Source organism: Neopsephotus bourkii, unplaced genomic scaffold (assembly GCF_033783945.1).
Source record: "Neopsephotus bourkii isolate Nb327-2 ecotype Australia unplaced genomic scaffold, CSIRO-AGI_Nbou_v1 NB_31, whole genome shotgun sequence".
NCBI lineage: Eukaryota > Metazoa > Chordata > Aves > Psittaciformes > Psittacidae > Neopsephotus > Neopsephotus bourkii.
The window spans coordinates 980,765-1,003,844 of record NW_026900548.1 but is presented as its reverse complement, the minus strand read 5'-3'; the positions used below and the strand labels follow the sequence as shown (position 1 = coordinate 1,003,844).

Here is a 23,080-nt window from a genome sequence, read left to right as displayed (position 1 = left end):
TATATGGTATCTTCTTTAGAAACAGCCCAGCCTTCTATAGGACTGATAGCTAACAGAGCAGGTCTTTCAGTCCATGTTATCGTGAATCAGATATTTAAAAATATGCATCACTTGAAGCATGTGATTAATCCTGTTGGATTCACAGAGGATCTATTTTTGTTGTATCGGGAGCTACGATGGCTCTGAGATTAATTAGAGAGGTAAACAGCTCTTTGTGAATGCACCAGTGTATCAGCTCTTGATTTACTGTGGCTGTGGTTATAAGTATGTTGTGGTAAAAGGCATCTTCCACTGGCAAAACTTTGTAGGCCATGGTTAGGATTGCTGCTGCACCTTTTGAGGAGACACAGGATAATTCTGGTAGGCACCTGCAGTAGGCTGGATCTGATGCATTCTTACACTGATGGATTAGCATCTGAAGTTTGGATCTGGCGTCTTAAATGACAGATTGATGGTGTTAGGTACCTGTTTTGTCACTCATTCAAGGACCACACAGTGATAGACCTACAAGGTCACATTTCGTAATGCTGAGGCATCCAATTAAGAAGATCCACGCTTATGGAAAACTGCTGCCCTACTCTGATGGAGTTAGAAGTACCAGCTGTTCTAGCACCTACCTAATTCTGTACTTGTAAAGCTAAAGACTGATGGCTTAAAGCCAATGACATCAATGCTGAAGGCAAGGAGAATGAATACCTGAAAGAAAGCAATGCCAAGTGAAACCCCAAACCCTATTTTAACCTCGGTCTCAGCAATTGCAGATATACCTGAAGTGGGTCAGAATGAACTGGGCCCATGTTCTGTTTCAAGGTGTATGGCAGGATCTATTGCAGGGTGGCCAAGACCTACTGTGCATCTGAAATGCTGAGTCTGGTGAAGCATCTGTACCTGCAGTGGGCTCACTAGATGTGGTGCTAGCCAGCCAGCCCCAGAAGTCTCTTTCTGACACATACTGTGTGACAACTCCTGTCTTGGCATTACAACTGGGGAAAGCTGTTTTCTTATTAGACTTGATTATATGAGTTCAATACCTACAGGAGTTTGTGCTGTCAGAGTGGATGCTTGTAATCACGGAGACTAAGAAGGCGAATACCTATTGTAGTTTAAGAGCCTGTGGTTCTTGAGATCTTGGCTGTGGATTTTTAACACCACCTTTGCAGGGGCTACATGATTTCATTTGAATACAGGATCTGGAATACAAAGCCGTGAACCTTTCCTGGCCTGGGGATTTTGCTTTGAGACAGTGACTGGCTCGTACACTTTTTTTGCCATGGTAGCAGAAGTACAAGAGACTCTCTAATACATATATGAAGCAATAAAACAGCAGACCTGAGAGAAAAGTTAAGAAAGAGGTCTTAAAAAGCTGACCTGTAGCATGGCTTTGTGTCAAAGTGTGGAAGTTAACTGTACTTGTGAGACAAGTGACCAAGCAGTGACCTGTGGCTGGGTTCGGGGTTCCAGCCATCATTAGAGGTAATAGATATGTGTAAGAAGTTTGGAGATGGAGTGAAATACAAAAATAATCAAGGTGTGTGGGCTAATGATGGTACAGGTAATGATCCCATTCTCTCATTATCGCAGGCTGAAATGAGTTGCCTTTTACTGCTTTTTCTCAGTGGGCTATTTTAGGGAGCATAACAAAATACAATGAAAATGTGTTTCTAACCAATGTATAAGCTAAGTAAAGTATTAGAAAGCATTAGGGAGAGGAGGCAGTTATTAGAAAGCCTAGTAATTCTTCTCCCAAGTCCCTTTTCTGTCCAGTTAACTCAGCCTGTGTGGGGAAACACAACTGTATGTGAGCAGTCTGAGGTGCAGGGACACGCATGTCCATATTTCCCTATTGCATCCCACCCTTCAGTTGTAATGGAGAGATGAAGCATCCAGGAGTGAAAGAGGGGCACAGACAGCAGATCAGAGAGCCCTATGGGCTTTCTGAAGGGATGCTTAGCTGCTTGATAACTCAGGAATGGGCAGAGAGACTGCAGCTCAAAGCTCCTCTCATTTAATGCTCATCTGAGGCCAATATAGTTAAGTGGGAATGTAAAGAGTACTATGTGCAATAAATAGGTGGCTTGTAGGAGTGTAGCTGGATCAGTAAGGAGAGGATTGGGAGAGCTATAAAAACCATCAGGAGCAAGCTAAAAATATAGTTAAAAATGAAAGGGAGAAGAGGGACATTTTGGAGCTCTGGCTGTAGAAACTATTTCAGGTTAGTGTAAAAGTGGCTTTCACATGTGTTTTGAGGCAGGTGAAAAGTAACTGAGAAAACAACTCCACTATTCTCTTTCTGGAGGTGAGAGTGAAGGGGAGGTGAAACAGGGCCTGTTCCCTTAGAGACTGAGGGAACTTAGTGAGCTGCTACAGTGGGGACACAGAGGGGTGCTCATTTCCTTGGGTGCTGAGTGGCTTCTCTGAGGTGCCTCTGCATTCCCCCTCCTCTGATTTTTGTCACAAATATTTGTGGCATTGGTGTGAACAGCCTTAAGAAGAGGTTAAGTTGTAGGAGCTGTGACTTTTCTACCATGGTACTTGTGTTGCATTTCTGGCTTTACTTTAGTTTGGATGGTAAAGGAACTCATCCAAAGCTTCTCCCCAAAGTTAGCATAAGTGACTCTTCCTTGGTTTATCCCAAGATCCATTTTTTAGTCTTTCCCTTTCTTCTTAATGCTAGCCAGAAGCAAATGTGCCAAAATAAAATTATATATATATAAAAGGGGTTAGCAAAGGAAGTCTTAGCTGTTAGCAATGTTCAGACAGATTTCCAGAGTACTCACAAGAGGAGACATTTTTTTATCAATGAGAAATAATCTGCCTTGTTGCTGATTATTTGGTCTTGAGACAGTGGATGTAGCACAGTCCTGGCACCAGCTTTTTACTGTAGAAGTAGTCTGGTGTCTTTTGGATTCTTCTGTACTTGTATTTTGGCTGTTGTGTAGCCAGCCAGATCTGTATGCCAAGAAGCTATCAGCCTGCATGGAATCTTGGCCTGTCTTAGACAGGAGATGCTTTATCATCTTCTACTGGAAGGAAAGAAACTGGTCTGCACTGAAACAGAGACCCAGCTGTGTCTCTGCTATACAGCAGTGTCCATCCTGACTTTGGCACTGCATAACTCGCAGCTCTCCAGCCAGTGTTCAGTGTTTGGCTTGCCCTTGCCAAGGTAAACTGAGGGATTTTTTTGGAGGGGAAAGACGTGACTTCCTTGGCTCTGGTTACTTTGTGAAGCAAGTAGAAAAAGAGGAGAAATAGCCAGTTCACTTTCCAGTACAGGGGGTTATAGCAGACGTACTTTAAGAATTGTACTGCAGATCTTTTGAGCAAGTCTCCATCATCCATTGTGTAGATGGGAAGGGCAGGAAACTAACTGGAACTAAGTTAATCTGGTTTGTTACATGTTGTTTTGGGTTTGGTTTTGCACTGCTACAGTGTTTACTTCATGGGTGAAGTCCTTAGTGAAGTGGGACCTGAACTAGGTAGCTTTGAAATCTGCTTTGACAAAATGCACTGAATGTAGCAATGCTGCAGCCCAGAGCATGACCCTTTCTGTTAGCCATCTCCATTCCCAAAGCTCTTCAAGAGCCCAGCAACCTCTCCGTAGCACAGAGAGCTCTGCTAAAGGTAAAGCTACTGCCATGTGGGAGGGACAAATCAAGTTGCAAACTATGTCTCACACTGGGGGTGTGTGCGGAAGAAACATTCCAGTTGAGACTACAACAGAGGCTTGGCTGACGCTTCATGGGGATGCTTCTGAGAAGGCTGGAGACGAAAGGTCCTCACAGAAGCTTTGGGAGCTTTGTTTATTTCTTGTTGGCTTTGTGAAAGCAAAAATCTCTCCCAGCTAATTCCTGACTGAGCCAGCTGGCCTTCTTGCTAGCCTGTAAATCACTTTCCGCATTAAAACATAAGTGCAGAGGCAAGGTAGGCTGGCAGCGTGGGGAGATGCTGACACCTCCGCTAGAAATCTAAGCAGGAATAATTGCTTCTAGATTGCTCAACAAACAAACGAACCACTTAATTAAGAATAATAAATCAAGTAAGGGAGGGAAACATTTGAACATCTATTCCTTGCTATAGCTGAACTTGCAGGCAGGTTATGGCTGCTCAGGGACATTCTGCATTACTTGAACACTGTGTAGGGAATCTAATTGTACAATGGGGGTTTCTGTTCAACAGAAGTGGGTTCTGTGCTGGTGTGTAGAAAGGCAGTGGTCTGTGGTGGCAGATTTGTGTCAAGAATCTCTCTCAAGAGAGAGCAAGGCTCTAGAGGTCACACTGATTGCTCTGGGGTTTGGCCCCTCAGGATTTAGGTGGATCTTAACTTTTCTGATCATTCCACTATTATGGATGTTGCTTCCTGAAGGATTTTCCCAGCCTGTTTGCAGTTGGGACTATGATTCAGATGATTATCCTAACTTGTGCCAGCAAAGGGCAGGACTTGCTTGAACTAGAGTTGATGTTTGGGTGGGCTCAAATAATGTGGCCTGTGTGGGGAAAGGGTCCATCTCTTGCAAGGCTGAGGAAAACCAGTTCTTACAGCCAGTCTCCCATGTCTGCAGCATGGGCTGGGCTTTCAGCAGGCTTCAGAAAGGGCAGGGGGCCTGTCCAAAGCTCAGTCTGAGGCACCCAAGTGACCTCTGTGCTTTGTAATGGTTTAGGCTTTCTGTAATAAGCTTAGTGAAATATGGGAGCTGACCTAACTGTAAGTTTTATTTGGGCTAAACCTAGGGGACATATTTATAACTGGGGAGGGAGGGGATTTTGGTACTGCTGACTATCCCGTCTAATAGTGTGGGAAGGTTCAGAAAGTGATTTCTGAACCTGTGGAGAATGCCTGGATGTTTGACATTAATGAGGAAAAAATGCAAGGCTAAAAGCATCCCAGATGCACAGAATTCAATTACCTGTTGGTGCAGTTTGATTTTTACTATGTTTTTCAGTACATTAGTAATTGATCTGTGCTGTATTTGTAACTGCAGAGGAGCTCGAGATGAATGTTTGCCATAATTGTTACAAAATGTTCAATGCTGGGAATGAAATTTCTCCTTGCTGTGATTGTTCATCTGATTTATGGCTAATGGAAAGTAGTTCTGCTCCTTTCTACAGCAAATTGATCTTGATTCTTCTTAAAATCCCAGGAAGAGGAATTGTTCTGTAACAAAACCCCAGTATGAAGTTAAATCATGTTGAGAGCTGCTGCCTGGTGGACACGCTTGGCACAACCCCTGTGGGGTTTTGCACTGGTGGTCACTCTGTGACTGCAGCTCTGTGCCCAAAAGGCAGCTGTGCTGGCATTCCAGAAGAGGAAGTTCTCAGGGCCCAAAAGATTCATCATCAAGTTCTTTTAAGCCCAGATCTATAGAAGCAGATCTATTTCCAGCTTTGCTTTCTGTCTCGCCCTGCATGTCACCAGTGATGCTGCTGTGTGAGGGGAATCTCCCAGCTCATTCTGTCATTTCTGGTGTACATGTACTCATTACTTTTTTGGTGGAAGCTGGAGTTCCCAGGTGGTCTCCCAACCAATTCATGGACAGGCTAAGAAAGGTTTAACTTCAAAATGAGGCAAAAGAGGGGGTGTTTAGTCTGGTGTGTGCAAAGACACTGAATCTCTTAACAGCTTCTACAAAAGGCGTTCTCCATGTCTCATTTTCCTTAGCTGTAAAATAGTATTAAACCTGTGAGGGATCTCACATTCAGTGTGGGATTCAGTTCTGCTGAACTCTCTCTGAAAGAGGTGCAGCTTTATGGGAAGCTTTCCTGTTGGCTGTTTGTTCCATCCCTTCCTCTTCCAGAACAATTAAACCTGTCTGAGGTAACTGAGGCCATATGTGTCTGTCTGATCCAGAAGTTACTCTTTTCTGGTGTCCTAAAACTGGTGTTTTGAATTTTGCCATCTCACACCAGTCCAGCTAAGCACTTTTAGCAGCTTAGCTGTACAGTTGGAACATAAGTTAAGCACCTCTCAAAGGTCACAGCTGGATGAGAGCCAGCATGCTCAGCAGCAAGCCTTGAGCAAAAACTGAGGAGAGGTGATCCTTCCTCTTACAGAGTTGTGATACTGGTTAATTGCAAGATATAATGGGGGTAAGAAATTAAAGTGATATGGAAGGGTGATCCCACAGTGATAGGAGCACATGCTCTGCTCACGCTGAGGTTTGCCTTGCCCTCATTAGGAACACGATGTGTCCCAAGTGTTGGAAAGAAAAAGAGCATCAGGAGACTAGTAAAGGAGACTGTATCTTGGGAGCTGGAATGGGACAGGGGCATGAATATTTCCCTAGTAAGGCATAAAACGTAGGTCTTGGGTGTTACCTGTATAAACATCAAGCCTGTTTTTCATGTGTTTGAGTCTTTTCATGTGCCTTTCTCTAGGTGCAGACTGCAAACTTGGTGCTGGAAGATGGGATGAAGATGAAGGGCTATTCTTTTGGCTATCCATCCTCCACAGCAGGGGAAGTTGTATTCAACACTGGTCTTTCTGGGTAAGATAAAAGCAAATGAGTGATAAGTACCAGAATTTGTCTGGGAGCCTGTTAAAGTCTGAAAGCTGCTTTTTCCAAGCTTATAAGGTCCTGATGCAAGCATGTAGAACATACTCCAGTGCTGCGTATTGGGTTTGTGTGCCAGGTTTCAATAGTGTGAGGCTACAGGGGTGGCTTCTATGAGAAGCTGCTAGAAGCTTCCCCTATATCCAATAGAACCACTGCAGCTGGCTCCAAGATAGACCCACCACTGGCCAAGGCTGAACCCAACAGCAGTGGTGGTTGCCTCTGTAACAACATATTTAAGAAGGGAAAAAGCTGAAGTGCAGAAGAAATTGCAGCCGGAACGTACGAGAGCAACAGCTCTGCAGGCACCAAGTGCAGAAGGAGGGAGGAGCTGCTCTAGGTGCCATAGCAGAGATTCCCCTGCAGCGTCTGGGCAGACCATGGTGAGGCAGGCTGTACTTCTGCAGCCTTTGGAGGACATATCCACCAGCAGCCTTTGGAGGATCCCACGCCAGAGCAGGGGGATGCCTGAAGGAAGCTGTGGCCCTGTGGGGTCCCCACACTGGAGCAAGTTTAATGGCAGGAGCTGTGACCCTGCAGGGGACCCCAGGCTGGAGCAGTCTGTCGTGAAAAACTGCACACCGTGGAAGGGACCCACACTGGAGCAGCTCATGAAGAACTGCAGCATGTGGGAAGGACTTGTTTTAGAGAAGCTTGTGGACGAGGGACCCCTTGCTGGGGCAGAGGAGTCTCCCCATGAGGAAGAGGGATTGACAGAGACAATTTGTGATGAACTGACTACAACCCTAGTCCCTCTCCCCCCACACTGCTGTGGGGACAGGAGATAGAGAATGGGGGAATAAAGCTAAGCTCAGAAGGAAGGGAGAGGTGAGGGGAGGTGTTTCTAAGGTTTAGTTTTATTTCTCATTACCCTTCTCTGATCTGATTGTTAACAAATTAAACTAATTTCCCCAAGTCAAGTCCCTTTTGCCTGTGAGGGTTACTGGTGAATGATCTCTCCCTGTCCTTATCTTGACACAAGAGCCTTTTGATGCATTTTCTCTCACCTGTCCAGTTGAGGAGGGCAGTGACACAGCAGCTTTCATGGTCACTTGTCATCCAACCAGGGTCAATTCACCGTCTCCACGGATATATATAGAGAGATTGTTAATGAAGAGACTTCAGACAGTCCATTTTTGTCATAGCATTTGTCGTGATGAGTAACTTTAAAGACTGATAGAGCTAACCATGATAGTGAGTTATGCAGGGATCTGATCACCTCCCATTGAAATGCAGCCATTGCTGAGTCAGAGCAGATGAGCTGTCTTTGTTCTTCCAGCAGTGCCTTGATCAAATAGAGGTTTGAATTATTTGCAGCCTTTTGAGTAATGGAACTTGGCTTCCAAGTTGGTCATGACCTATCTCTTATGACATTCATTGGCTCACACCACAGTTAAGGATGTATTTAAGCTCTGTGTGGTTTCCAGATAAAAGGTAGGATCAGCCTCGTGCCTAACCTTGCTTGACTTTCTCCTCTTGAGGGGTAGAAGCCAGTGGCTGACTGAAGGTGGCAGCCAAATACTGCCAGTGCTTTTACTGAACTGCTTGAGTGGAGGAAATCTGCCCAGAGGAATGAGTGTTTTGGTTAGGAGAGGGACATGTCCCTGGGGATGTGAAGCAGCTCTGAGGTGGTTGGTGCTTGAGCTTTTCCTGCAGTCATTCATAGCTGTCTTTGTCCAGCTGCCTTGCATTTCCCAACTTCTGCTCTCCTTTGGAGAAACCTGCACTCTGAGGATGAGTTTTTAAATGACCTCATTGATGAGAGTGTTCAATTGTTGTGGAGGGGAATCCGGTTGCAGGGTTTTGCATTAGGAGGCAATTATTTAAGTGTCTTGACAGCACTAATTACTGACTGTGTTAATATACCTGCCAAAAAGCAACTGTTTAATGTAGAGCAGAATGATGGAGGGCACCAGAGTTCTCTTCTTGGTGATAGATTATGGGCAATAAATCTTGTCACATCACAAAAGTCAAGGAGGACCTGGTGGGTTAATTTCCTCTCCACATGTTACTGTGGCAGCAGAAACTGTGTTTGCTCATTTTCAAGTGATTTGGAGAAGATGCCTCTGAAAGAGATCTCTTCTGTGCTGGGGAGCATATGGGCACGGAGGGAACATTCAAAGTGTAAGGCTGTATCTTCAGAGCACTCCATGATCTTGATTGATTCAGAGAAGAGAAAGAGAAAAGTTCGCAGCATTGCTGCAGATCGTAGAAGTGACAGATTTGCTACTAGTCCAAGGATTGCTGTCATAGAATCCTGGACTGGTTTGGTTTGGAAAGGACCTTAAAGCTCACCTAGTTCCAGCCCCTGCCACGGGCAGGGACACCTTCCACTAGAGCAGGTTGCTCCAAGCCCCTGTGTCCAACATGGCCTTGGACACTGCCAGGGATGGGGCAGCCACAGCTTCTCTGGGCACCCTGGGCCAGTGCCTCAGCATCCTCACAATAAAGAATTTCTTCCTTATATCAAACCTAAATCTCCTCTGTAGCTCTGCCCAGTGCTTCTGAGCATAGAGATCAAGACCTTATGTATCCATAGGAACCCAGCTACCTGTTTTCATTGACTGAGTCAGAGGCTCAGTGTCTGTGGGAAAGATGTGCCCAAGGTTGGGGTCTTCTACAGACTGTTGAGGCACATAGTGATTTGTCAGAATAGAGAGCAAGAGGCTGCTACAGAGGTGCTTTTGCCATGGCTGCTGTTAAGCCTCAGACCATACTTTCTGTGAAGTAGGCGTTTCTAGATGCTGAGTGGGGTCAGCCTAAGCTCTGTACTGGGATGATTAATATGCTGCTCTGCACCTTGTCTGCTCATCTGGGCTCCCGCATTCTGACTCATGTCATAGAACTGAGAGACAAAACACTTTATGTGCATACAGCTTTCAGGCTTGAAGTAGCTAAAGCTGTCTGAAATGTTGTCATTGCTCTGGAATAGAGGGCAGAGAGCAGTGTTTTGGGGGTGAAATGTTGAATTTTCATTAGAAAAGCATGAGAAAGAACTTTTCAGAAAGATTTGCTCAAAAAGAAAATAAATCTGGTATTGCAGCCGTCTGTTTGGTATAGGAAGAAAAAGGAAGAGAGGAGATTTCCAATTAGGAAAGAAGAAGAATTACAACCTATAAAATGTCCTCATGTTTGTAACAGCTCAGGAAATGCATTTGCCTCCCATAAGTCTGTGTGTGTTCCCCATGATATTCTAGCAAGAGAACTGATTGGAATTTACTGAACTCAGGCAGGCCTTTGAGCAGGCACAGCAAGGATTAGACCTTGCAGTATCATTGGAGTTTGTATTCCCATCTGCTCTTCTGTGCTGTTCAAGGCATTGTCCCTCCTTAAATGCCATTGTGTCTCAGCACAGGGCTGTGTTTTCATGCCTTACCCAAATGCAGTGGCTCTCTGTACTTGTTTGCAGATTACAAACAGCATGCAAAGGTTAATTACATTAGCTTTGTCATTAACAGAGTCTTTTGGTAGCATAACCAATTGACTTGGAAGGAGAGAGCAGTGCCAAATGTGCACGTAGTGCACTTACTGCAGCATTGTGATCACACTGCACCTTGTGTGGTTGTTTACCTGCAGCAGGAAGTATGGATCTGAACAGCAGGAGAGGCTTACCTGAAACTATTTCATGGCCATTGTTCATTTGACAATTCATTTGTCAGAGCTGGCTGGTGTGCTGTGTTGTCTGTATCTGCCTGCAACCATTCCAGGTTTTGTGAAGAGTTTCCCAACATTTAATAATGAATCTTCTGGCAGGAAGTCTGGTGTTCCATAAAAACGTCTCTTGTGACTTGCTGATAGCTGGTAGATGGCTGAAGTTGCCAATTATGTATTGTTTAAACAATAATAAATTATATTCTGTATAGGGCAGATTCATGCTGAATTGTCTTCATGCATTTAGCTGAATACTGGTGTGGATAACTTCATTTGTTGCTAAATTACAGCTGCTTTTGGGTTAAAAGACAGCAATTGTGTAATGGATTGCCGTATCCTGCAGGATAAGGGAGAAAGTAAAGGACAGGTGTTAAGTTGAAGCTGAGGAGCAGGAGCATGGGCATGTAGACCATGTTTACCCTGTTCCCCTCTGCTGGATCCAGAGCTGGGACTTTGCAAAGATCCTAGGTTTGCTCCTCCACTGCAGAGTACTGTTTCACCACACTTCTAGATCTGTCCTTGCTGAGAAAGGTATTCAGGCAGGTGTTCAAAGCTGCTGTTCCTGAGTCTTCAGCCTGGGCTAGAGATATAAGGACATGCTCTGGGGCCTTGTGACCAGGGAAGACTGCTGAATTCTAAAGCATTGCCTTCAACCTGCCTTCTTCCAAACCAACTTCCAAGCACTTAGGAGTCTTGTCAGGTAAAATGTATGGTGGAACCTGGAGATTGCTTAGGATAGAGGCCAGGTCTCATGCTGTGAGGACCTGCAGAAGTGTTATTATGGCAGGGTTTGTTGACAGAGCAAGTAGGAGAGAACACAGAGCAGCAGTGAGGAATCACAGGAATGGTTCACAGCTGCCTTACCAATCCCCAGACGAAAAAAAGGTAGGCACAGATTTGTCTACCTGCTTCCCCACAGCAAGAGCAGTTACAGCCTTGAACATCTCAAGACCTACAAGCTCCAGAGTGTGAAAGGGACCAACTCTGGGCAATTAACTCTGTTGGCTTTTCAGTTTGAGCTTTCTATTGCCGCTGAGAGGGGTAAATTCTTACACCACATGAAGGGAAGGACACAGCAGTGACAGTACTGCCCACACACAGGGAATGACCAAGCCCAAGCTGTTATCTGTAGGTGAAGCAATGGGCCATGCAATTACTGCAGTTCTGCAATGGCTCTGCACTTTGTGCATTTATTTGCCTTATGTTAAATCACAGGTAGTCTGAGTTTAACAGCTCTTGTGCTTTTCTAAAGTGAAACATGAGAAGCCAAAGCCTTGCCTTGTTCTGGATGTCCAATGTTTAATCACAGATGGCAAAGTCAGAAGAGATTCACGGATATCTTTGCTTTTATACTGAGACTACTTTCACACAAATACCATTTCTGACTTTTTGTTGTATAGAAATTCAGACCTGTCTTGTTTTAGTGACTCTTGTTTTTCTTTCAACTCCAACCAAGGTACTTTTCTTCTATTGCTTCTTCATCTAGATACACCGAAGCCTTGACAGATCCCAGCTACAAAGGACAGATTCTTACACTAGCTAACCCCATAGTTGGGAATGGTGGAGTGCCTGACACAGCTGCTTTGGATGAAATGGGTCTCAGGAAGTTCCTGGAGTCTGATGGGATCAAGGTAACAATGGGAGATGCAGACCTGATGTTAGCAGCCTGAGTGTGTGTGTGTGTGCAAGAGTTTACTGCTAGCCTCATTATAAAAGTTAGAAGGAATCAATGATACTTAGCCTTTCACCTTCTTCTTCTGGATAGTGTTCTTTGGAGGAAGGTGGGAAAAGGTCATCCATCTTTCTTTCTGTGCTTGGCTTTGTGCTGTCTGAAAGCAGTATATTTCCCATCAGTGATGGACATGCTACAGTTCTTGTGAACTGCTGTCCTGGATGGCTTTTTTACCACCTTTGCTTTTGTGTTTGCCTGCAATTGGTTTCCACAGAGAGAACGAACACCAGTGAGAATGAGAAGCTTCTGCATACTGAGACTTTTCTCTCTATGTCTGCTCTACCACAAACAGGAGTGGTGACAGCTATGTAAAGAAGGCTGTATGTACTAGTGCAGGAACCAGTATTTACACTGTGGTTACAGGGAATGTTGAAGCAGGGCTTTGTCCATGCAGTGGTGGCAGTACTGAAAAATGGAGCAAAACCAAGTGATTGCAGAACCTGAGGTGAAATGACTCCTTTATAAGCTGTCTAACTCCACTGGAAAATGGAGCTGATGTTTGAAATGAAATGTCACTTCAAAGTGAAAAGCTTTCTTAAACAAAAAATGAATCAAAATAAAACATTTTGTTTTGCCTTAAACTTCCATTTTCTTTCTAATAAGAAGTGTTTTCTCAGTTCCATGCGATTTGCAGCTTTGGTTACCTGGAAGCCATATTAGTCTATGAATTTCCTAAGTAAAATGGCCCAGGTACAATCACAGAATGGTTTGGGTTGGAAAGGACCTTAAAATCATCCAGTTCCAACCTCCTGCCAAGGGCCTAACACTAGACAATGTCATCCAAGGCTGTCCAACCTGGCAGTCATGACAGAACATGAAGTGTTTAGCCCTTTGCAGAAGGTACTCTCTCTGTGAAGACTCAGATTTGCTGTCTTTTTGTTATAGAAGAGCAGCCATGCCATGCCTGGCCTTGTGTCCTGTCCATGATATGGTTTGCTGTGGATGAACAGTGAAATCTCAGAGCAAGTACAAAGTGATCCTTCGGTGCAAAATGACATTTCTTCTCTCTGTAGGTTTCAGGTTTGCTGGTGCTGGATTACAGTCATGAGTACAGCCACTGGCAGGCTGCTAGGAGCCTCGGAGAGTGGTTGCAGGAAGAAAAGGTGAGTAATCTAGGGGTAACTACATGAGAACAGAGCTGTATGCATGAGAACAGGGGAAAGAACTGCTGGCTTTGAGCTGGTAGCAACTCTTCTCCTCAGATATCTTCACCGGCCTGCACTGGGTTCATTCTGTGCTCCTTAGTTCTCTGATTCTTCTTCCATTTCTCTTTTTCAGGATGCCATGGTATTTCCAAGACCTGTCTAGAAGGAATGTTAATTAAATGGGAATGTTTGCTTTTGTATGAAAATGATACACATTAGCATTCCGTCAGTTGTTTCTGTAGAGCTGCTCCTAGTAGTGCTGTTGTGGTCATAAGCACAAGAGATGCTGGCTGCCAGAACCCCACTGACTTGCAGCCAAGGGGGTCAAGGATGTGTCAGTAGACTGCCACTGACACTTGGGACAGCTGGGAGGGTTAGGTAAGATAAAATGGGGCTCAGAAATGAGACTGCTACTTGCCACATGAGCTTCTTCATTTAGTGCTTTTTAGTGCAGAAACTAGACTTGAAGAACTAGGCTATTTTTGGGTGGAAATAGGGAGAAGTGTATAACAGGAAGGAAGGCAGCCTTGGTAGTAATGCTGCTCTTGCCAGAGCTCCTTAAAGGACATGTTCTTCTCAGCAAAGTGATCTGGCTGCTATCTTCCTCTGTCTTAGCTGCTTGTTTTCCAATTTACCCTTCTCTTGTGTTTTCTTCAGGTGCCTGCACTGTATGGAATTGATACCAGAATGCTGTCCAAATTAATTCATGACAAGGTATGATCTGCTTCCCTTGATCTAGCGTGTTAACCCTGCTACTTCTGGGCCTTTTTATTATCAGAGCAGCAAACCTGGGATAGCAGTGTTACTGCTGGGCTGCCTTGACCTTAGATGCTGCTCTTCTGTGCCCTGTGCTCTTCCAAAGGCTCTCTATTCTCTCTAAACAATGGTCTGAGGCAGAGCAGATCTGAGCAGATCCCAGGGAGGCCCCTCTTCTTAGCTCTGCTTTGAGTTTTCTGTTCCACATAAGTGAACCATTGTAAGCTGATGTAAATGAAAGGCCTCAGGTAGCTGTGTCTGACTAGTTGCCAAACACAACAGGTACTAGTGTCAACTACACGTTGCCTTAGATAGTGACAAGAGAGAGCAACAGTTCTGTGAGGCGTTTTGGGTATTAGGTCACAGACATCACCTTTGGTCCTCAGAGACAAAAGAAGGCCTACAATAGACTGATCTGGCTCCCTAACTCAGGCTGAAGCCTGTTATTATCTTTAATAGTCATTACTCTGATTTTCAAGAGCTGATGATTGAAGGACACAAGCAGGTTTATGTTACTGAGTGGAGGTTAATGTTAAGGTCCGCTTTGCACTGGTTGAAAGAGTGATCAAAGCCAGTCTGAATATAAATGTGCCTTGGAGGATCTTTTGTAATGGATTATTTAAAGTTTCTCTTTTCTGTAGGTGATCAGTTTGCAGTCTGCAGCACAAGCCCACAGCCCCTTTCATTCCACAGAGCAAAATATGAATGACCTAGCTTGAACAGATAAGTAACAGGAATGAGCTCTGACAGGAAGACAGGGCATTGTCCTGCTCTTACAGACAGCAGACAAGTGCATTTAATACAATAGAAAATGGCAATGTTTTCTACTTTCTGGAGACCTGCTGTTTAATGGATCAGCATTCCTTTCATCCAGAGTGAAAATACTTTCCATGTTTATCCTGTAACTTACCAGTGTATGGGAGTAATGCCCATTATACTGAGCCTCTGAGTGGTATTGGTTTATGGCTTTTGAAATAGTGCATAATGTAGCCTTTTCTCCCAGTCTGAAAGAAACAGCTTAGCACTTCACTCCATGTCTGTTTATAAATTGAGGGGTTAGAACAGGGCTTCATTATGATAAATACATAAATGAGTAGTAACTTGTTAAATTAGTCTTCAGTGGTAAATGCAGGGAACAATCTAGCAGAATAACTTGGCAGCAAAGCAAGACATGGGATTCTTGTTTGAGAGCAAGGGCTTTAGGGCTTTGTCATCAGTGTGTATGGGACTGACTGGTGGCTCTCATCAGCTTCTGTGGGTCCCTAGAACCTGACTTGTTTAAGATAAAGCTGTTTTTCTCAGCTCTGGTCTGTGCAAAGCAGCCTGAAGTTGCTTTTGTTGTGCTACTCAAGGTGAAGTAGGATGTCAGATACTGATACAAGCTGTCTTTAAAATTTACCCATAGTAGTGTGCATGGCAATGCAGGATGCTCTCTCTTTCTGGCCCTGACAAGGATATTTCAGGTATGGCCAATGATGGCAGTATCTCATGGAAGTGTCACCAAACCCAATGAATAATCCAATGAGAGTGCATGCTACTGTGATGTCCACAGGGTGAGCTACATCTTTTACATGAAAGTTAAAAGTTACAACAAAACATTGACTTCTTCTGTGTTACTTTCCCCTTCTGTCCTTGAAAAGTTCTGTACTGCACACCCTGTCCCCATGCTGAGAAGAGGTTAACCCTAGGTTAATCCCCCTTATTTCAGGAGTGGGGCAAAGCCAAACCAGGGGTGTTTCCACTGAGAATTTGAACGAGCAGAAGGTGGAGAAGGATATGCTGCTGGCAGAGCAAGAGTGGCCTGTCTTCTGTGAGGTGCTAACAGCAATAAGGAGTAGAGCTTGTGGAGGTGGTTCTTATAAGCAGTTTCTTCAGAAAACAGTGTGCAGACCTGCCTCCTACATAGCTTTTCCTCACACCAGCTCTGCTTCCTTGTATCTATGCACAGGGGGTGGCTAAAGATCTCACAGTGAGTTTCTATAAACCAGAAAGCTTCAAACTGCTTTGTGGATTACTCCCAGATCTATGGGGAACTGAATTCTAATCCTCTTGGAAGGCAACCCATTTCACACTCACTAGACAGCTCACCAGGCTGCCTATTAACAAATGTTACTGCTGACAATGCCTCTCCCCTGAATGAAGGATTTTAAATAGTTTTTTTGATACCAAGGAAGGCTCATGAACTTCTCTAAGATGCTACTGGAGGTGGTTGTAAGCTACCGAGAAGCCATCACTGAACAGCTGTTTCAGTTGCTGTGCCTGTCAGCACCTTGTCCCCGTGTTCACAGCCTTTCCTTTGCTAGTGCTTTGTTGTTGACTGGTGTATTTCCACAGGGTACGTTACTTGGGAAGATTGAATTTGAAGGTCAACCTGTGGAATTTGCAGATCCAAACAATCAGAACTTAATTGCAGAAGTTTCAACAAAGGTGAGAAACTCTTCTGTGGTCCCAAGGCTGTACACTCCAGGTGGTAACTGCTCCCCATTTTCTCTGGGGATTAGCCAGTCAATTTGGGAACCTTTTCTATACCTACACCTTTTCAGAACTTTGAAGGACTGTTGTCTCAACATCGTCCTTGTAGAATCCCCATGGCTCCTCAGGTACAGTGTTGAAGCTGTAAAATGAGCTGCGTTGAGCTGGATGTAGTCTGAACAGTACTCTGATCAGAGGACTGTGTGTTACAAAGACAGGATTGAGAAGTATTAGTGATAAATTAGACCTAGTATATAGTGGGCATTTTCAAATGGAAGAACTACTAGTAAAAAGAATGGTTTTAAGTTTCAGGAAAGCTCACAAAAAGATTTGGTAATCTCTGTTCAGGCATAGCTTTGTTGAGGTGATTCCAGAAGATATTTCTAGATTTCAAAAAGAGACCAAGTGAGGAACCCCCTGGATCTAATATTACTGGTGTTAGCTGGTTTGTCTATGGATGTGTACAGATCAGCAGTTAAGTTTTGCCTCTGTTAGCTGGGTATGCAAACTATCTTCCACCATGAGCTGAGAAGAATATTACAAATCATGAGGACTTAGGAAACCAGGCCCATACTAAAATTGGTAACTATTCTTGTACTAGTGCAAAGGCTAACATCTGGACCCTTTGGGGTTTAAAGTGGGATAAAGTGTGTTTTGGGTGCTTAATCCCACTGAAGTGAGAACTGAGTGTATGAATCTCTTCTACAAATTCCATGCTTACTGCAGCTTATTCCATGCTGTTTGCAGCTCTTTCAAGATCAGTGAGGCTCTGGAAGAGCTTTGCAAAAAGTTGCTTGTTTACTGTTCTGCACACAAACTGATATGAGAGTGAGCATGTGTGAGAAGCAGTCCTAAACAGGCTGGTCAGTGAGCAACTGGGAATTTGAAGTGCACTCTCCATCCAGGCTTGAATTTACAGTAGTAACTGGTTACCTAGAATGCTGTTGGAATAAATAGGCCACTTTGTGAATATCACCTTCAGGGATCTCACCAAATCATGCCAAAGTCTCCACTATATTTTGAGTCAGGGCCTTGTTGCTATCACAGAATGATGGCGATTGCTTATTGAGATTGTGATCTGTGATTGCAAGATGCAGGTGAAGGCATTTTGAGCAGTAACTCAGGAAAAGGTAAGGTTGCTGATGCTAAACTCTGCTATTACTAAGACAGAAGTGCTGTAAAGATGCTGAAATAGCTTCTAAGAGGGAGATGCAATGAGATTAACAGAGCCTTGGTGGTCTCATTATGTTCATAACTTCATTTTATTTTTAAAAAGCAGCATTGCAAATAAAGCTGAAAATGAAGTTAGCTGTTCAGTGTTGATAATTACTGGATATGATAATCTATTTGTTGCCAAATAACTATTTTCATGTAACTCAGGATACAATAAGATCAGGAATCTGCTTATCAACTGTACATTAGGAGTGATTGATTCCCCTCACCTCCTCACTTCTTTAGAAGGCTGGTGGTATAGCCCATATTCACTAACATTGCCTGTACAGGGCAGGGGATATAGAAAGCTGCCAGTATTCTGCAGGAGCTTCTGTCAGAGACTTATTTTGGTGCACATGGTGGTCACAGTTCCAGAGCAGATGAGAAATATTCAACCACTTGAGCCTAGAAGGCTACTTCCATCCACACATAGAGTCCCATTCCCACATCATCCTCTTGGACTGGGACAGTTTCTTACAGGCTGTGCAGTGGACAGTTGAGAGAAGTCGTCTTGCTTTAGAAGGAATATATTTGAACAGTTCCCTGATCCAGTTCCCAGTCTGGTTTCTGTCTAGACGTACTCTGGGCCAGATGCAGGGGTGAGAACTCTGCAGTACAGAGGAATAAGAAGAGTGAGAAGTGGGGTGAGGGTTGTGAAGACATTGGCACCTACAATCAGCCTTCCTGCTGAAGGAAATGTAACAAATCACAATCTAAGTAATTAGGGAAGAGTTTGGAGAGTGAGGTAAAGTATCTCAAAGCAGTTTTGTACCTCAACTCCCTCTGGCCATTAGAACAGCCAAGGAGAACCTTCGGGAGAGATCTTTGCCTCATAATGTTTTAAGACTTTAAAATATGGATGTGAAGAGTTGAGGGGTCTCCAAAAGCCCTTTTGAAAAGGAAGGTGAGTTTATTCTAAGGGACTATGGCACATGACAATAAATTAGTTTCTGTGAAAATTGAACACCTTAATCTTGAGATTATTGAAACCCACCTTCCAGAAGCCTGAAGGTCAGCAGGTAAAAGACCCATGCAATTCCTGTGCAGTGCTGCACTTCCACCATAGACTGTGGAAGTAGAATCTGCTTGTGTATTGGTGACTGTGAAGACATTGTCATATTTGATGTCAGGCATGGCTTTGTATCAGAAGTCTTGAGTGCTCTAACAAGACCCAGTTTCAATATGATTTCCATTCTACTCATTCTGAAAAAGAGATTGTAGGGTACTTTGCCATCTGATTTAATAGCATGAGCTACAAGGAATGTTCAGGTACAAAATCTCTCAGCATTGCACAACAGGAATTATGACAGCAGTCATGTCCTCACAGGTCAACTAGGGACCATTGGTGACTCATGTTTTGTGTTGCTGCTCAAAGCCTTGTAGTGAAGCCTTGCTCCTTAGATGTCAATAAGTCACTCCTGTTAATGATCAGAGCTTTCCTCACATAGGACATGCTCTTGCATCTTAAAACTCTGCATCTCAATCTTTGAGCAGGTAAAAGCTCAAACAAAAACTGAGTTAGGAGAACACAGGGGGAGGGCTTGTAATATTCTGCTAATAACCTTCGTCTTGAATTCCCTGTAGAGGGGATGTCTTTCCTTCTTGCTGGTCATAATCCTCCTATGAAAGGTTCAGTTTGTCACCCTGCACCAGGTGTATTGGGCATGGATTTAACATCTCTTTATAAAAGACCCAGCAGTGAAATATGAATGCCAGGGAAGCTGATTAAACAGGAGTTAGTTTAAAAAATAAAATAGAGACTTTATTTTCAGTGGTGTATTGCACGAGAGAAAAAGCACTTAAAATAAAGTATGCTTATCAATATCAGCTTGCAGAAGCTGAGTGTAACTAAAGCTCAGTTTTTTACAAGGAAGAAGGCTGCCTTATGTGCTTATTGATGAATAACATCCCAATGTGGTGGTATCTGCAGTCATGTAACAAGTAAAGTATTTCAACAAGCTTCAGAAAGAAGCTGTCTATAAATAACCTTATACTGACAGATAGCTGTAGCACTAATACATCTGCATGTTGCAATATCAAGGCCCATATGGTGGTTTGACCTTTTTTTTATGACTGAAAGGTAAGTGGATGTACACAGCATAATAGTCCAGATTTGGGACTGCTGATGATTAACTTTGTGGACTGGATTAAGGAAGAGCAGCTGGAGGAGGAGGAGAATTGTTATCTGACATGTCAAACTGTCAGGTCCATATGAGCAGTGCTCAGTGACATGCTTAACCTGGTCTGTATTGCTGTGATGCACTGGAGGTCACCCATAGGCTATCTCCAGCTGTGCTATGCTTCGGTCTTACTGGTTGGAGGGTCAGGGTAGTGTTGATGTGATGGATCTGCAGCTGGTGTGGAGCAGCCTCACTCCACTGGCGTTAGCAGGATGACTTAACTGCAGCTGAAAGTCTCTTGCAGTGTATCTGGTGTTTCTCTCGGGCTGCACTAATCAGTGAGAACTGGCTTGCTGCTTCCCTGCTAAAAAGGTGAAACACAGGAAAAAAGCTTGTCATTAGCTATGGAAACGAGTGATTTCTTAGGAATTGCTGTTATCAACAGTGTATAAAAGAGCATTATAACTTCTGCTCTCACAAAAAAGTGAAGGAAGTGCTAATGACTGCAGTGCTTCCGGAGATTTGCCTTTGTATTGATTGTTAAGTACTAGTTCTGCACGGTGGTGAAATGTTACTCTGCTCCCTGTCTTCCCTGTGAGCAGGGGGGTGATCTGTCATTTACAGCATGGTCTGTCTTTCTATAGGAAGTGAAGGTTTATGGCAGAGGGAATCCAATTAAAGTTGTAGCTGTCGACTGTGGGCTGAAGTACAACATTATCCGCCTGCTAGTAAAGGTAGGTCAGTGCTTTATGTCCTTCAGCTCTTGTTTTGCTTTGTCAAAAGCCTAGACTGTTCTCATTAGCCTTCTTTCTACCTGGACACATCCGTTCCGGTAGCAGTTGTGCTCCTAAAATGGGGTACAGTTCTTAGGAGGATTTTTATGGACTGGGAGGTGTTTTCTGAACGTGGTGCACTGTACTGAGGAGGTAAGGAACAGACCCTGTGCAGCAACCTCTCAGCCATGAGAGGAGTTCCTAGGTGAGCTTTAAAAAGACAAAGCATGGCTTCTCTAAAGAACAAGCAAGGAAGGTCAAGCCAACATTGTAAAGAACTAATAAATGGGAATAAGATTTTGCAGTGAGGGTAGTGAATGGCTGAAACATGCCCAGAGAAGCTGTGGAATGTCTGTCCTTGAAGATATTAAAAACTCAACTGACCAATGCTCTTGAGCAACCTGCCAGCAAGCTGAATTTACCCCTGATTTGAGCAGGGATTGAAGCAGGTGACCCCCTGAAGTCCCTTCATCCCGAGTTATTCTTTAAGGCTATGGTTCTGTGAATATCTTTTCCTGTTGTTAGCACAGTAGTTGAGTAGTCCTCACTTCTGTAGCCACACAGGAGGGTTAAAAGGGGTGTCCTCTCATTCCCTGGATCTACTGGGTTTCCCTGGTTTTGTTCTTTAGTTTATGTGGATGTTCCCATTTTTGATGTGCAGGATCATTATTCACATGGCACAGAATGAGGTTATGAAGTCCTAATTTGGCAGTTAGGATGAACGCACCGTGTAAAAATGACCATGTTTTACATGTGTGCATGTGTACACATGTGCGTATGCTTTGTTTTTGCATTCCATTAGTAAGTTTTGATCTTAGTGAATTTCAGACAAACTTGACGAACATTGAAACAGCTCAAAGTTACTAAATGTACCAGTTTTGTGAAAATAATCTGGTCAGATAGTGGAGAGAAACCTTGTTTTTGTCCCTGGCGAAGGGATGACTGAAATCCAAACTCAGCCTCTGGGACGTAAGAGCACAAGAACAACCTCCTCACAAAAACTCATTTCTTCCCCCCTCCCCATTTCTTGTTCCCTGTTCTTTTTCTCCTAGCGAGGTGCAGAAGTGCATTTGGTTCCATGGGACCATGATTTCACCAGCATGGAGTATGATGGGCTCATAATTTCTGGAGGTCCAGGAGATCCCATGAAGGCCCAGGAGGTGATTCAGAATGTCAGAAAGGTACAGTGTAATAGCCATAGGTCAACTGTTCTTGTTTGCCCCTCTTTTCAAGTGCCTGACTTCTATACAGTCAATGGTACTAACGTGTTACAGACCAACTGTTAGTGATTTCATCTGCCTGGGATATTTTTCATCTTCATCCACTGGGAGTTGCCTTCAGACCAGTAGTTACAGTAAGGATATACACAGACCTTGGTGAGCAATACATGATTACTGTGTTGACCTTACCAGTGCCTCAGAGTAGCCTGTGCTCTTTCAGGACCTCTGTGACCTTTTGAAAGGACAGTCCCAATTTCACAGTGCTCCCATTTGAAGCAATGTCACACACTAAATGGCTGTAATGCAGAGTGTCACTGCATATTCCCCTCGAGTAGACTGAGACATCAAACCGTGTTCTGAGGCTTCCCTGTCAAAGGAGAGGAGGAAACTTTTCCTTTATAGGCTGTTACCACCCATGCATTCAGCTTTGTTGTGAGTTTGTGAGAGAACTGACATGGTTTGTGCTGGAATTGCTGAACACAAACACTCCAGTATCTCCTGAAAACCCTTTCATTTTAGGTCCTGGAGAGCAATCGTCCAGAGCCTTTGTTTGGAATTAGCATGGGAAATCTAATCACTGGGATAGCAGCCGGAGCTACTTCCTACAAAATGCAGATGGCCAACAGGTATGGCAGCTCTTCTGCTTCCCAAGACCCAGACAAACCAGCTCAGCATTCCAAAAGGCCCCATAGCAGCAATGCATTACTTCTGAACTGACTTAATGGGAGCTATCATGTCAGTAACATTACTTCTTCATTCCAGCCGTTCTCCTTGCCTTTAATTTAAACTGCCATGTCATGTATTACTTTTTCTGAGGGTATTTTGAAAGTCTTTGATGTAATTGATCCCCATCAAACTGAAGAATAGCAGAGCTTCTCCTAGGATTTATCATTTTGAGATAGGCTTCCAGTATTGAACAGCTAGTATTGAACTGCTCTGTATAGCCCCAGAGTTATCTGCTCTAATAGTGGTATTTGAACACATCTGACTCTTCTGCCCTTGCTTCTCTGATCCTTTCTCTTTCAGAGGACAGAACCAGCCTGTCCTGAATGCAGTGAATGGACAGGCTGTCATCACTGCTCAGAACCATGGTTATGCTATTGACAGCTCTACCCTCCCACCTGGCTGGAAACCTCTCTTTGTGAATGCCAACGATCAAACGAATGAGGTGAGCTCATGCTTTCCAGGTACCTGCACATAGCAGCCCCTAGTGAGGGAATACCCTCTCTTACTTTATTTCACCTCCTGGAAACTTGCTGTCAGATTACAATTAGTTATTAGGGCTAAACTTGGTGATCTGACCATCTGCTTTACTTGGGCTTTTGCCTGACAGGCCAAAAGGGGTTGAGCCATTACCACTGTTCTTCATACTAGCCCAAAGTGTAGGATTGCAACAGTGACCATGTGATTTCCCTTGAACAGCTGCCTTATTACCTTTTGAGCTCTCCCTA

At 43.9% G+C, this 23,080-nt stretch overlaps 1 protein-coding gene across 3 annotated transcripts in view; it reads left to right on the top strand.

The window, feature by feature from the left end:
* The window catches only part of CPS1 (carbamoyl-phosphate synthase 1), a 109,165-nt gene that overhangs the window by 20,130 nt on the left and 65,955 nt on the right, over positions 1-23,080 (top strand). For 2 of the 3 annotated variants that reach the window (XM_061344595.1, XM_061344607.1), the window contains 9 exons: positions 6,373-6,482; positions 11,686-11,830; positions 12,945-13,034; positions 13,734-13,790; positions 16,167-16,259; positions 20,281-20,370; positions 21,462-21,590; positions 22,149-22,255; positions 22,656-22,797. In XM_061344595.1, the coding sequence (XP_061200579.1) occupies positions 6,373-6,482; positions 11,686-11,830; positions 12,945-13,034; positions 13,734-13,790; positions 16,167-16,259; positions 20,281-20,370; positions 21,462-21,590; positions 22,149-22,255; positions 22,656-22,797 (963 nt within the window). The remainder of the gene's footprint in view (positions 1-6,372; positions 6,483-11,685; positions 11,831-12,944; positions 13,035-13,733; positions 13,791-16,166; positions 16,260-20,280; positions 20,371-21,461; positions 21,591-22,148; positions 22,256-22,655; positions 22,798-23,080) is intronic. The other variant, XM_061344600.1, reaches the window with a different exon arrangement.